General features: G+C 53.0%; 1 protein-coding gene across 2 annotated transcripts in view; it reads right to left on the bottom strand.

Moving 5' to 3' along the window:
• HGH1 (HGH1 homolog) overlaps window positions 1-14,252 on the bottom strand; it is an 81,317-nt gene that overhangs the window by 34,348 nt on the left and 32,717 nt on the right. For both annotated transcript variants that reach the window (XM_063950404.1, XM_063950405.1), the window contains exons 4-5: window positions 13,881-13,979; window positions 3,148-3,239 (exon numbers count right to left, since the gene is read on the bottom strand). In XM_063950404.1, the coding sequence (XP_063806474.1) occupies window positions 3,148-3,239; window positions 13,881-13,979 (191 nt within the window). The remainder of the gene's footprint in view (window positions 1-3,147; window positions 3,240-13,880; window positions 13,980-14,252) is intronic.

Genomic DNA, 14,252 nt, shown 5'->3' with positions numbered 1-14,252 from the left:
AGGAAGAGAGGACAGGTGTGTAACACAACAACAGGGATACGTACACTCCTTCTATCCATCGTGTAACACAGACATTCCGGGAGCAGGAAGAGAGGACAGGTGTGTAACACAACAACAGGGGTACGTACACTCCTTCTATCCATCGTGTAACACAGATATTCCGGGAGCAGGAAGAGAGGACAGGTGTGTAACACAACAACAGGGGTACGTACACTCCTTCTATCCATCGTGTAACAGAGACATTCCGGGAGCAGGAAGAGAGGACAGGTGTGTAACACAACAACAGGGGTACGGGTACACTCCTTCTATCCATCGTGTAACACAGATATTCCGGGAGCAGGAAGAGAGGACAGGCGTGTAACACAACAACAGGGGTACGTACACTCCTTCTATCCATCGTGTAACACAGATATTCCGGGAGCAGGAAGAGAGGACAGGTGTGTAACACAACAACAGGGGTACGTACACTCCTTCTATCCATCGTGTAATAGAGACATTCCGGGAGCAGGAAGAGAGGACAGGTGTGTAACAACAACAGGGGTACGTACACTCCTTCTATCCATCGTGTAACAGAGACATTCCGGGAGCAGGAAGAGAGGACAGGTGTGTAACACAACAACAGGGGTACGGGTACACTCCTTCTATCCATCGTGTAACACAGATATTCCGGGAGCAGGAAGAGAGGACAGGCGTGTAACACAACAACAGGGGTACGTACACTCCTTCTATCCATCGTGTAACACAGATATTCCGGGAGCAGGAAGAGAGGACAGGTGTGTAACACAACAACAGGGGTACGTACACTCCTTCTATCCATCGTGTAATAGAGACATTCTGGGAGCAGGAAGAGAGGACAGGTGTGTAACACAACAACAGGGGTACGTACACTCCTTCTATCCATCGTGTAACAGAGACATTCCGGGAGCAGGAAGAGAGGACAGGTGTGTAACACAACAACAGGGATACGTACACTCCTTCTATCCGTCGTGTAACAGACATTCCAGGAGCAGGAAGAGGGGACAGGTGTGTAACACAACAACAGGGGTACGTACACTCCTTCTATCCATCGTGTAACACAGATATTCCGGGAGCAGGAAGAGAGGACAGGTGTGTAACACAACAACAGGGGTACGTACACTCCTTCTATCCATCGTGTAACAGAGACATTCCGGGAGCAGGAAGAGAGGACAGGTGTGTAACACAACAACAGGGGTACGGGTACACTCCTTCTATCCATCGTGTAACACAGATATTCCGGGAGCAGGAAGAGAGGACAGGCGTGTAACACAACAACAGGGGTACGTACACTCCTTCTATCCATCGTGTAACAGAGACATTCCGGGAGCAGGAAGAGAGGACAGGTGTGTAACACAACAACAGGGGTACGGGTACACTCCTTCTATCCATCGTGTAACACAGATATTCCGGGAGCAGGAAGAGAGGACAGGTGTGTAACACAACAACAGGGGTACGTACACTCCTATCTATCGTGTAATAGAGACATTCCGGGAGCAGGAAGAGAGGACAGGTGTGTAACACAACAACAGGGGTACGTACACTCCTTCTATCCATCGTGTAATAGAGACATTCTGGGAGCAGGAAGAGAGGACAGGTGTGTAACACAACAACAGGGATACGTACACTCCTTCTATCCATCATGTAACAGACATTCCAGGAGCAGGAAGAGAGGACAGGTGTGTAACACAACAGGGGTACGTACACTCCTATCCATCGTGTAACAGACATATTCCGGGAGCAGGAAGAGAGGACAGGTGTGTAACACAACAGGGGTACGTACACTCCTTCTATCCATCGTGTAACACAGACATTCCGGGAGCAGGAATAGAGGACAGGTGTGTAACACAACAGGGGTACGTACACTCCTTCTATCCATCGTGTAACAGAGACATTCCGGGAGCAGGAAGAGAGGACAGGTGTGTAACACAACAGGGGTACGTACACTCCTTCTATCCATCGTGTAACAGAGACATTCCGGGAGCAGGAAGAGAGGACAGGCGTGTAACACAACAACAGGGGTACGTACACTCCTTCTATCCATCGTGTAACACAGACATTCCGGGAGCAGGAAGAGAGGACAGGTGTGTAACACAACAGGGGTACGTACACTCCTCCTATCCATCGTGTAACAGAGACATTCCGGGAGCAGGAAGAGAGGACAGGTGTGTAATACAACAACAGGGATACGTACACTCCTTCTATCCATCGTGTAACACAAACATTCCGGGAGCAGGAAGAGAGGACAGGCGTGCAACACAACAACAGGGGTACGTACACTCCTATCTATCGTGTAACACAAACATTCCGGGAGCAGGAAGAGAGGACAGGCGTGTAACACAACAACAGGGGTACGGGTACACTCCTATCCATCATGTAACACAAACATTCCGGGAGCAGGAAGAGAGGACAGGTGTGTAACACAACAGGGGTACGTACACTCCTTCTATCCATCGTGTAACAGAGACATTGCGGGAGCAGGAAGAGAGGACAGGTGTGTAACACAACAGGGGTACGTACACTCCTTCTATCCATCGTGTAACAGAGACATTGCGGGAGCAGGAAGAGAGGACAGGTGTGTAACACAACAGGGGTACGTACACTCCTTCTATCCATCGTGTGGTGCACCTGATACTTCTGTATGTTACCAAAGCCTCAATTTAAAATAAGAATCAAACCAATCTATTATTATCGTCGTTTCCGGCAGTGTGACATCATACCGTGTCCGCATGCTCGAGACCAGAAAAGTGAGTTATGTAAAGTATAGGAGCAGCACTAAGATCAGACGCGGCCCGGAAACCACATGATGGCGCCCGTTATCCACCTCATAAGCTTGAACGGTTTGACTCTTTGGTCCATCGCACATCGATGTCACTTTATATTTGTGTCTTTCTCAGGAAAAATAAAAGGAGTCTGCCTCCGATTCACCGTCATGTGAACCCCCCCTAATAGAATTTCCTGACACGGGGATATATTGGAGGGCACCGCATAAAGCATGGATTATCCATTCTACTGATGATGGAATGTGACCAGACCAAACACGGAAAACAAGGTTCAGCACAGACATGGATCCCCCCCCCCCCCAAGAAACACTGGATAGAACTATGGAGATAACGCAGGGTCTGGTCTCACCAGCTGTAGGCACTCTATCAGCATCTTCCTTATATCGGGGTCCAGTTCCCTCTGCTTGTCCTCCGGAAGATACTGCAGATCAGGGAGAAGAACTGGAGGAGGAGAAAGGGACACCATAACCAGGCAGCATGGAGACGGACAACCACCACCGGCCCCAGCCCTTCCAGAGGATACAACAGCTAGGCTGGCAGGAGGGAAATTGGGGGGGTGGGGGGGGGGATCAATTACAGGTACCAGCAAGTCTCATCATGCCTATAGTGCAAATACATGCTGGTACTTGTTGTACTTGCTGGGGCACCTTTTTATACTTTATTATCAAAATAGCCCAGTGCTGCTTAGGAGAGGCCTATTGTGTATTTGAGAATTCAGCCACATGCCGATCAGGGAGGCAATATATCACCCCCGCCTGTCCCCAACACCGACACACACACTCTCTCTCTACCTGGCTGTTACACTACACCATCACCATATTATCCTCGCCTTTCCCCAACACCGACACACACTACACCATCACCATATCACCCTCGCCTTTCCCCAACACAGACACACACTACCTGGCTGTCACACTACACCATCACCATATCACCCCCACCTGTTCCCCAACACTGATACACACTACACCATCACCATATTATCCTCGCCTGTTCCCAACACCGACACACACTACACCATCACCATATCACCCCCGCCTGTTCCCCAACACTGATACACACTACACCATCACCATATTATCCTCGCCTGTTCCCCAACACCGACACACACTACCTGGCTGTCACACTACACCGTCACCCTAACATCCCTACCTTTCCCCAACACTGACACACACTCTACCTGGCTGTCACACTACACCGTCACCCTAACATCCCTACCTTTCCCCAACACTGACACACTCTACCTGGCTGTCACACTACACCGTCACCCTAACATCCCTACCTTTCCCCAACACTGACACACACTCTACCTGGCTGTCACACTACACCGTCACCATATCATCCTCGCCTGTTCCCCACACTGACACACACTACCTGGCTGTCACACTACACCGTCACCATATCATCCTCGCCTGTTCCCCACACTGACACACACTACCTGGCTGTCACACTACACCGTCACCCTAAATCCCTACCTTTCCCCAACACTGACACACACTCTACCTGGCTGTCACACTACACCGTCACCATATCATCCTCGCCTGTTCCCCACACTGACACACACTACCTGGCTGTCACACTACACCGTCACCATATCATCCTCGCCTGTTCCCCACACTGACACACACTACCTGGCTGTCACACTACACCATCACCATATCATCCTCGCCTGTTCCCCACACAGACACACTCTACCTGGCTGTCACACTACACCATCACCCTAACATCCCTACCTTTCCCCCAACACTGACACACACTCTACCTGGCTGTCACACTACACCGTCACCATATCATCCTCGCCTGTTCCCCACACTGACACACACTACCCCGTCACCCTAAATCCCTACCTTTCCCCAACACTGACACTCTCTCTACCTGGCTGTTACACTACACCATCACCATATTATCCTCGCCTGTTCCCCAACACAGACACACACTACCTGGCTGTCACACTACACCGTCACCCTAACATCCCTACCTTTCCCCAACACTGACACACACTCTACCTGGCTGTCACACTACACCGTCACCCTAACATCCTCGCCTGTTCCCCACACTGACACACACTACCTGGCTGTCACACTACACCGTCACCATATCATCCTCGCCTGTTCCCCACACAGACACACTCTACCTGGCTGTCACACTACACCGTCACCATATCATCCTCGCCTGTTCCCCACACTGACACACACTACCTGGCTGTCACACTACACCGTCACCCTAACATCCTCGCCTGTTCCCCACACTGACACACACTACCTGGCTGTCACACTACACCGTCACCATATCATCCTCGCCTGTTCCCCACACAGACACACTCTACCTGGCTGTCACACTACACCGTCACCATATCGTCCTCGCCTGTTCCCCACACTGACACACACTACCTGGCTGTCACACTACACCGTCACCATATCATCCTCGCCTGTTCCCCACACAGACACACTCTACCTGGCTGTCACACTACACCGTCACCATATCATCCTCGCCTGTTCCCCACACTGACACACACTACCTGGCTGTCACACTACACCGTCACCATATCATCCTCGCCTGTTCCCCACACAGACACACTCTACCTGGCTGTCACACTACACCATCACCCTAACATCCCTACCTTTCCCCCAACACTGACACACACTCTACCTGGCTGTCACACTACACCGTCACCATATCATCCTCGCCTGTTCCCCACACTGACACACACTACCCCGTCACCCTAAATCCCTACCTTTCCCCAACACTGACACTCTCTCTACCTGGCTGTTACACTACACCATCACCATATTATCCTCGCCTGTTCCCCAACACAGACACACACTACCTGGCTGTCACACTACACCGTCACCCTAACATCCCTACCTTTCCCCAACACTGACACACACTCTACCTGGCTGTCACACTACACCGTCACCCTAACATCCTCGCCTGTTCCCCACACTGACACACACTACCTGGCTGTCACACTACACCGTCACCATATCATCCTCGCCTGTTCCCCACACAGACACACTCTACCTGGCTGTCACACTACACCGTCACCATATCATCCTCGCCTGTTCCCCACACTGACACACACTACCTGGCTGTCACACTACACCGTCACCCTAACATCCTCGCCTGTTCCCCACACTGACACACACTACCTGGCTGTCACACTACACCGTCACCATATCATCCTCGCCTGTTCCCCACACAGACACACTCTACCTGGCTGTCACACTACACCGTCACCATATCATCCTCGCCTGTTCCCCACACTGACACACACTACCTGGCTGTCACACTACACCGTCACCATATCATCCTCGCCTGTTCCCCACACAGACACACTCTACCTGGCTGTCACACTACACCGTCACCATATCATCCTCGCCTGTTCCCCACACTGACACACACTACCTGGCTGTCACACTACACCGTCACCATATCATCCTCGCCTGTTCCCCACACTGACACACACTACCTGGCTGTCACACTACACCATCACCATATCATCCTCGCCTGTTCCCCACACAGACACACTCTACCTGGCTGTCACACTACACCATCACCATATCATCCTCGCCTGTTCCCCACACTGACACACACTACCTGGCTGTCACACTACACCGTCACCCTAACATCCTCGCCTGTTCCCCACACTGACACACTACCTGGCTGTCACACTACACCATCACCATATCATCCTCGCCTGTTCCCCACACTGACACACACTACCTGGCTGTCACACTACACCGTCACCATATCATCCTCGCCTATTCCCCACACTGACACACACTACCTGGCTGTCACACTACACCGTCACCATAAATCCCTACCTTTCCCCAACACTGACACTCTCTCTACCTGGCTGTTACACTACACCATCACCATATTATCCTCGCCTGTTCCCCAACACAGACACACACTACCTGGCTGTCACACTACACCGTCACCCTAACATCCCTACCTTTCCCCCAACACTGACACACACTCTACCTGGCTGTCACACTACACCGTCACCATATCATCCTCGCCTGTTCCCCACACTGACACACACTACTACCTGGCTGTCACACTACACCATCACCATATCATCCTCGCCTTTCCCCAACACTGACACACACTCTACCCGGCTGTCACACTACACCGTCACCATATCATCCTCGCCTGTTCCCCAACACTGATACACACTACACCATCACCATATCACCCCCGCCTGTTCCCAACACAGACACACACACTCTCTCTACCTGGCTGTTACACTACACCATCACCATATTATCCTCGCCTGTTCCAACACTGACACACACTACACCATCACCATATCACCCCCGCCTTTCCCCAACACCGACACACACTACCTGGCTGTCACACTACACCGTCACCCTAACATCCCTACCTTTCCCCCCAACACTGACACACACTCTACACGGCTGTCACACTACACCGTCACCCTAACATCCCTACCTTTCCCCCAACACTGACACACACTCTACCCGGCTGTCACACTACACCGTCACCATATCATCCTCGCCTGTTCCCAACACCGACACACACTGTACATGGCTGTCACACTACACCATCACACCCCCACCTTTTCCCAACACTGACACACACACTGTACATGGCTGTCACACTACACCATCACCCCCACCTTTTCCCAACACCAACACACACTGTACATGGCTGTCACACTACACCATCACCAGATCACCCCTGCCTTTCCCCAACACCGACACACACTCTACCTGTCACACTACACCATCACCATATCACCCCTGCCTGTTCCCAACACCGACACACACACTACCTGGCTGTCACACTACACCATCACCATAATACCCCTGCCTTTCCCCAACACCGACACACACTGTACATGGCTGTCACACTACATCACCATATAATCCTCGCCTTTCCCCAACACTGACACACACACTACCTGGCTGTCACACTACACCATCACCATAATACCCCTGCCTTTCCCCAACACTGACACACACACTGTACATGGCTGTCACACTACACCATCACCATAATACCCCTGCCTTTCCCCAACACACACTGTACATGGCTGTCACACTACACCATCACCATATCACCCCCGCCCTTTCCCCAACACCGACACACACTGTACATGGCTGTCACACTACATCACCATAACACCCCCGCCTTTCCCCAACACCGACACACACTGTACATGGCTGTCACACTACACCATCACCATATCATCCTCTCCTTTCCCAAACACCGACACACACACTCTCTACCTGGCTGTCACACTACACCATCACCATATTACCCTGCCTTTCCGCAACACTGACACACACTGTACATGGCTGTCACACTACACCATCACCATATTACCCTGCCTTTCCGCAACACTGACACACACTGTACATGGCTGTCACACTACACCAGCCGTGGCCAACGCGTGGCTCTTGAGCCGCATGCGTCTCTTTCTTTATTCAAATGTGGCTCCCAACACTCAAAGTCACCTGACCACAATAGATCCTGGAAACCGGTGCACTCCAACCAGACACAGCAGCGACTGAAAACAGAGAGCCAGATACTGGGCTGGAGTGACCCATGGGGGGAGCTGGCTGGAGTGACCCATGGGGGGGAGCTGGCTGGAGTGACCCATGGGGGGGAGCTGGCTGGAGTGACCCATGGGGGGGAGCTGGCTGGAGTGACCCATGGGGGGGAGCTGGCTGGAGTGACCCATGGGGGGGAGCTGGCTGGAGTGACCCATGGGGGGGAGCTGGCTGGAGTGACCCATGGGGGGGAGCTGGCTGGAGTGACCCATGGGGGGGAGCTGGCTGGAGTGACCCATGGGGGGGAGCTGGCTGGAGTGACCCATGGGGGGAGCTGGCTGGAGTGACATAATGGGGGGAGCTGGCAGGAGAGACATAATGGGGGAGCTGGCTGGAGTGACACAGAAGGATCCTGGCAGGAGAGACATAATGGGGGAGCTGGCAGGAGAGACATAATGGGGGAGCTGGCAGGAGAGACCCATGGGGGAGCTGGCTGGAGTGACACAGAAGGATCCTGGCAGGAGAGACATAATGGGGGAGCTGGCAGGAGAGACCCATGGGGGAGCTGGCTGGAGTGACACAGAAGGATCCTGGCAGGAGAGACATAATGGGGGAGCTGGCAGGAGAGACATAATGGGGGAGCTGGCAGGAGAGACCCATGGGGGAGCTGGCTGGAGTGACACAGAAGGATCCTGGCAGGAGAGACATAATGGGGGAGCTAGCAGGAGAGACCCATGGGGGAGCTGGCTGGAGTGACACAGAAGGATCCTGGCAGGAGAGACATAATGGGGGAGCTGGCAGGAGAGACATAATGGGGGAGCTGGCAGGAGAGACCCATGGGGGAGCTGGCAGGAGAGACCCATGGGGGAGCTGGCAGGAGAGACCCATGGGGGAGCTGGCAGGAGAGACCCATGGGGGAGCTGGCTGGAGTGACACAGAAGGATCCTGGCAGGAGAGACATAATGGGGGAGCTGGCAGGAGAGACCCATGGGGGAGCTGGCTGGAGTGACACAGAAGGATCCTGGCAGGAGAGACCTAATGGGGGAGCTGGCTGGAGTGACCCATGGGGGGAGCTGGCTGGAGTGACCCATGGGGGGAGCTGGCTGGAGTGACCCATGGGGGGAGCTGGCTGGAGTGACCCATGGGGGGAGCTGGCTGGAGTGACCCATGGGGGGGAGCTGGCTGGAGTGACCCATGGGGGGGAGCTGGCTGGAGTGACCCATGGGGGGAGCTGGCTGGAGTGACCCATGGGGGGAGCTGGCTGGAGTGACCCATGGGGGAGCTGGCTGGAGTGACCCATGGGGGAGCTGGCTGGAGTGACCCATGGGGGAGCTGGCTGGAGTGACCCATGGGGGAGCTGGCTGGAGTGACCCATGGGGGAGCTGGCTGGAGTGACACAGGAGGGTACTAGCAGGAGGGACACATTCACACATGGGCTGGCTGGAGTGACACAGGAGGGTGCTGGCTGGAGCGACACTTGGAGGAGCTGAAGTGTATTATGTGAATATGGCTGTTTCAATATATGTTATGTGGATCTGGATTTTTTTTATGTGGAAGTGTCTTTTTCAATGTATTTTATGTTGGATCTGGCTTTAAAATTTACTTTATGTGGATCTAGCATTTTCATTGTATTTTATACCAGGGGTGTGGCCTAGCAGGCGCAAGGTCACACCCTGCTTTTTCACACGCGCTTTCGGCTTGATGTCGGCTCTTTGACGTACCCAACAAGATTTTCTGGCTCTTTGTCTCTGACTGGTTGGCCACCCCTGTACTACACCATCACCATATCACCCCCGCCTTTCCCCAACACTGACACACACTGTACATGGCTGTCACACTACACCACCATATCACCCCCGCCTTTCCCCAACACCGACACACACACTACCTGGCTGTCACACTACACCATCACCATATCACCCCCACCTTTCCCCAACGCCGACACACACTGTACATGGCTGTCAAACTACACCATCACCATATCACCCCCACCTTTCCCCAACACTGACACACACTGTACATGGCTGTCACACTACACCATCACCATATCACCCCCACCTTTCCCCAACACTGACACACACTGTACATGGCTGTCACACTACACCATCACCATATCACCCTCACCTTTTCCCAACACCGACACACAAACTGTACATGGCTGTCACACTACACCATCACCATATCACCCTCACCTTTTCCCAACACCGACACACAAACTGTACATGGCTGTCACACTACACCATCACCAGATCACCCCCACCTTTCCCCAACACTGACACACACTGTACATGGCTGTCACACTACACCATCACCATATCACCCTCACCTTTTCCCAACACCGACACACAAACTGTACATGGCTGTCACACTACACCATCACCATATCACCCTCACCTTTTCCCAACACCGACACACAAACTGTACATGGCTGTCACACTACACCATCACCAGATCACCCCCACCTTTCCCCAACACTGACACACACTGTACATGGCTGTCACACTACACCATCACCATATCACCCCCACCTTTCCCCAACACTGACACGCACACTACATGGCTGTCACACTACACCATCACCATATCACCCCCACCTTTCCCCAACACCGACACACACTGTACCTGGCTGTCACACTACACTATCACCATATCACCCCCACCTTTCCCCAACACTGACACACACTGTACATGGCTGTCACACTACACCATCACCATATCACCCCCGCCTTTCCCCAACACCGACACACACTGTACATGGCTGTCACACTACACCATCACCATATCACCCCCACCTTTCCCCAACACCGACACACACTGTACCTGGCTGTCACACTACACCATCACCATATCACCCCCACCTTTCCCCAACACTGACACACACTGTACCTGGCTGTCACACTGCACCATCACCATATCACCCTCACCTTTCCCCAACACTGACACACACACTGTACATGGCTGTCACACTACACCATCACCATATCACCCCCACCTTTCCCCAACACTGACACACACTGTACCTGGCTGTCACACTGCACCATCACCATATCACCCTCACCTTTTCCCAACACTGACACACACTGTACCTGGCTGTCACACTGCACCATCACCATATCACCCCCACCTTTCCCCAACACTGACACACACTGTACATGGCTGTCACACTACACCATCACCATATCACCCCCACCTTTCCCCAACACTGACACACACTGTACCTGGCTGTCACACTGCACCATCACCATATCACCCTCACCTTTCCCCAACACTGACACACACTGTACCTGGCTGTCACACTGCACCATCACCATATCACCCTCACCTTTTCCCAACACTGACACACACTGTACCTGGCTGTCACACTACACCATCACTATATCACCCCCACCTTTCCCCAACACTGACACACACTGTACCTGGCTGTCACACTGCGCCATCACCATATCACCCCCACCTTTCCCCAACACTGACACACACTGTACCTGGCTGTCACACTGCACCATCACCATATCACCCCCACCTTTCCCCAACACTGACACACACTGTACCTGGCTGTCACACTGCACCATCACCATATCACCCCCACCTTTCCCCAACACTGACACACACTGTACCTGGCTGTCACACTGCACCATCACCATATCACCCCCACCTTTCCCCAACACTGACACACACTGTACCTGGCTGTCACACTGCACCATCACCATATCACCCCCACCTTTCCCCAACACCGACACACACTGTACATGGCTGTCACACTACACCATCACCATATCACCCCCGCCATTCCCCAACACCGACACACACTGTACATGGCTGTCACACTACACCATCACCATATCACCCCCACCTTTCCCCAACACTGACACACACTGTACATGGCTGTCACACTACACCATCACCATATCACCCCCGCCTTTCCCCAACACCGACACACACTGTACATGGCTGTCACGCTACACCATCACCATATCACCCCCACCTTTCCCCAACACCGACACACACTGTACATGGCTGTCACACTACACCATCACCATATCACCCCCGCCTTTCCCTAACACCGACACACACTGTACCTGGCTGTCACACTACACCATCACCATATCATCCTCGCCTTTCCCCAACACTGACACACACTGTACATGGCTGTCACACTACACCATCACCATATCACCCTCACCTTTCCCCAACACCGACACACACTGTACATGGCTGTCACACTACACCATCACCATATCACCCCCGCCATTCCCCAACACCGACACACACTACCTGGCTGTCACACTACACCATCACCATATCACCCCCACCTTTCCCCAACACCGACACACACTGTACCTGGCTGTCACACTACACCATCACCATATCACCCCCGCCTTTCCCTAACACCGACACACACTGCCTGGCTGTCACACTACACCATCACCATATCACCCCCACCTTTCCCCAACACCGACACACACTGTACCTGGCTGTCACACTACACCATCACCATATCACCCCCACCTTTCCCCAACACTGACACACACTACCTGGCTGTCACACTACACCATCACCATATCACCCCCACCTTTTCCCAACACTGACACACACTGTACATGGCTGTCACTACACCATCACCATATCACCCTCACCTTTCCCCAACACTGACACACACTGTACATGGCTGTCACACTACACCATCACCATATCACCCCCACCTTTCCCCAACACCGACACACTCTACCTGGCTGTCACACTACACCATCACCATATCACCCCCGCCTTTCCCCAACACCGACACACACTGTACATGGCTGTCACACTACACCATCACCATATCACCCTCGCCTTTCCCCAACACGGACACACACACTACCTGGCTGTCACACTACACCATCACCATATCACCCCCACCTTTCCCCAACACTGACACACACTACCTGGCTGTCACACTGCACCATCACCATATCACCCCCACCTTTTCCCAACACTGACACACACTGTACATGGCTGTCACTACACCATCACCATATCACCCTCACCTTTCCCCAACACTGACACACACTGTACATGGCTGTCACACTACACCATCACCATATCACCCCCACCTTTCCCCAACACCGACACACTCTACCTGGCTGTCACACTACACCATCACCATATCACCCCCGCCTTTCCCCAACACCGACACACACTGTACATGGCTGTCACACTACACCATCACCATATCACCCTCGCCTTTCCCCAACACTGACACACACACTACCTGGCTGTCACACTACACCATCACCATATCACCCCCACCTTTCCCCAACACTGACACACACTGTACCTGGCTGTCACACTACACCATCACCATATCACCCTCACCTTTCCCCAACACCGACACACACTACCTGGCTGTCACACTACACCATCACCAATGGAGCTTTCTTCAAAAACATAACCATGTGCCAATTTTTCCGCTACCCTATAACACACACAATTACTATCAGAACCCAGGTTGTATTAATGATGGGCCGTGTACAACCATCGTATAAGGTGCGTAATTCAGCCGTTGTCCTCTGTGCTGGTTACTTACTTTCCGTCTCCTCCTCCGTGTACTCCTCCCCACCGGCCAACGGCAGCAACAAGAACGGTAACAAATCTACCTCACCGCCCAGCAACCACGCGTGATCTCCTGAAACACCAACAACACAAATCACTGCAGATTAGTTACAGGGAACAGTTCCTGGACTATGAATAAAGGAGGCGTCCCACAGATACACAGGGGAATGCCTCGGTCACCGGGATACACAGGGGAATGCCTCGGTCACCGGGATACACAGGGGAGTGCCCGGGTCACACAGATACACAGGGGAGTGCCCGGGTCACACAGATACACAGGGGAATGCCTCGGTCACCTGGATACACAGGGGGTACGGGGCCCCGGTCACACAGTGATACACAGGGG

Source organism: Pseudophryne corroboree (genome assembly GCF_028390025.1).
Source record: "Pseudophryne corroboree isolate aPseCor3 chromosome 5 unlocalized genomic scaffold, aPseCor3.hap2 SUPER_5_unloc_4, whole genome shotgun sequence".
NCBI lineage: Eukaryota > Metazoa > Chordata > Amphibia > Anura > Myobatrachidae > Pseudophryne > Pseudophryne corroboree.
This window is presented reverse-complemented; position numbering and strand designations above follow the sequence as displayed.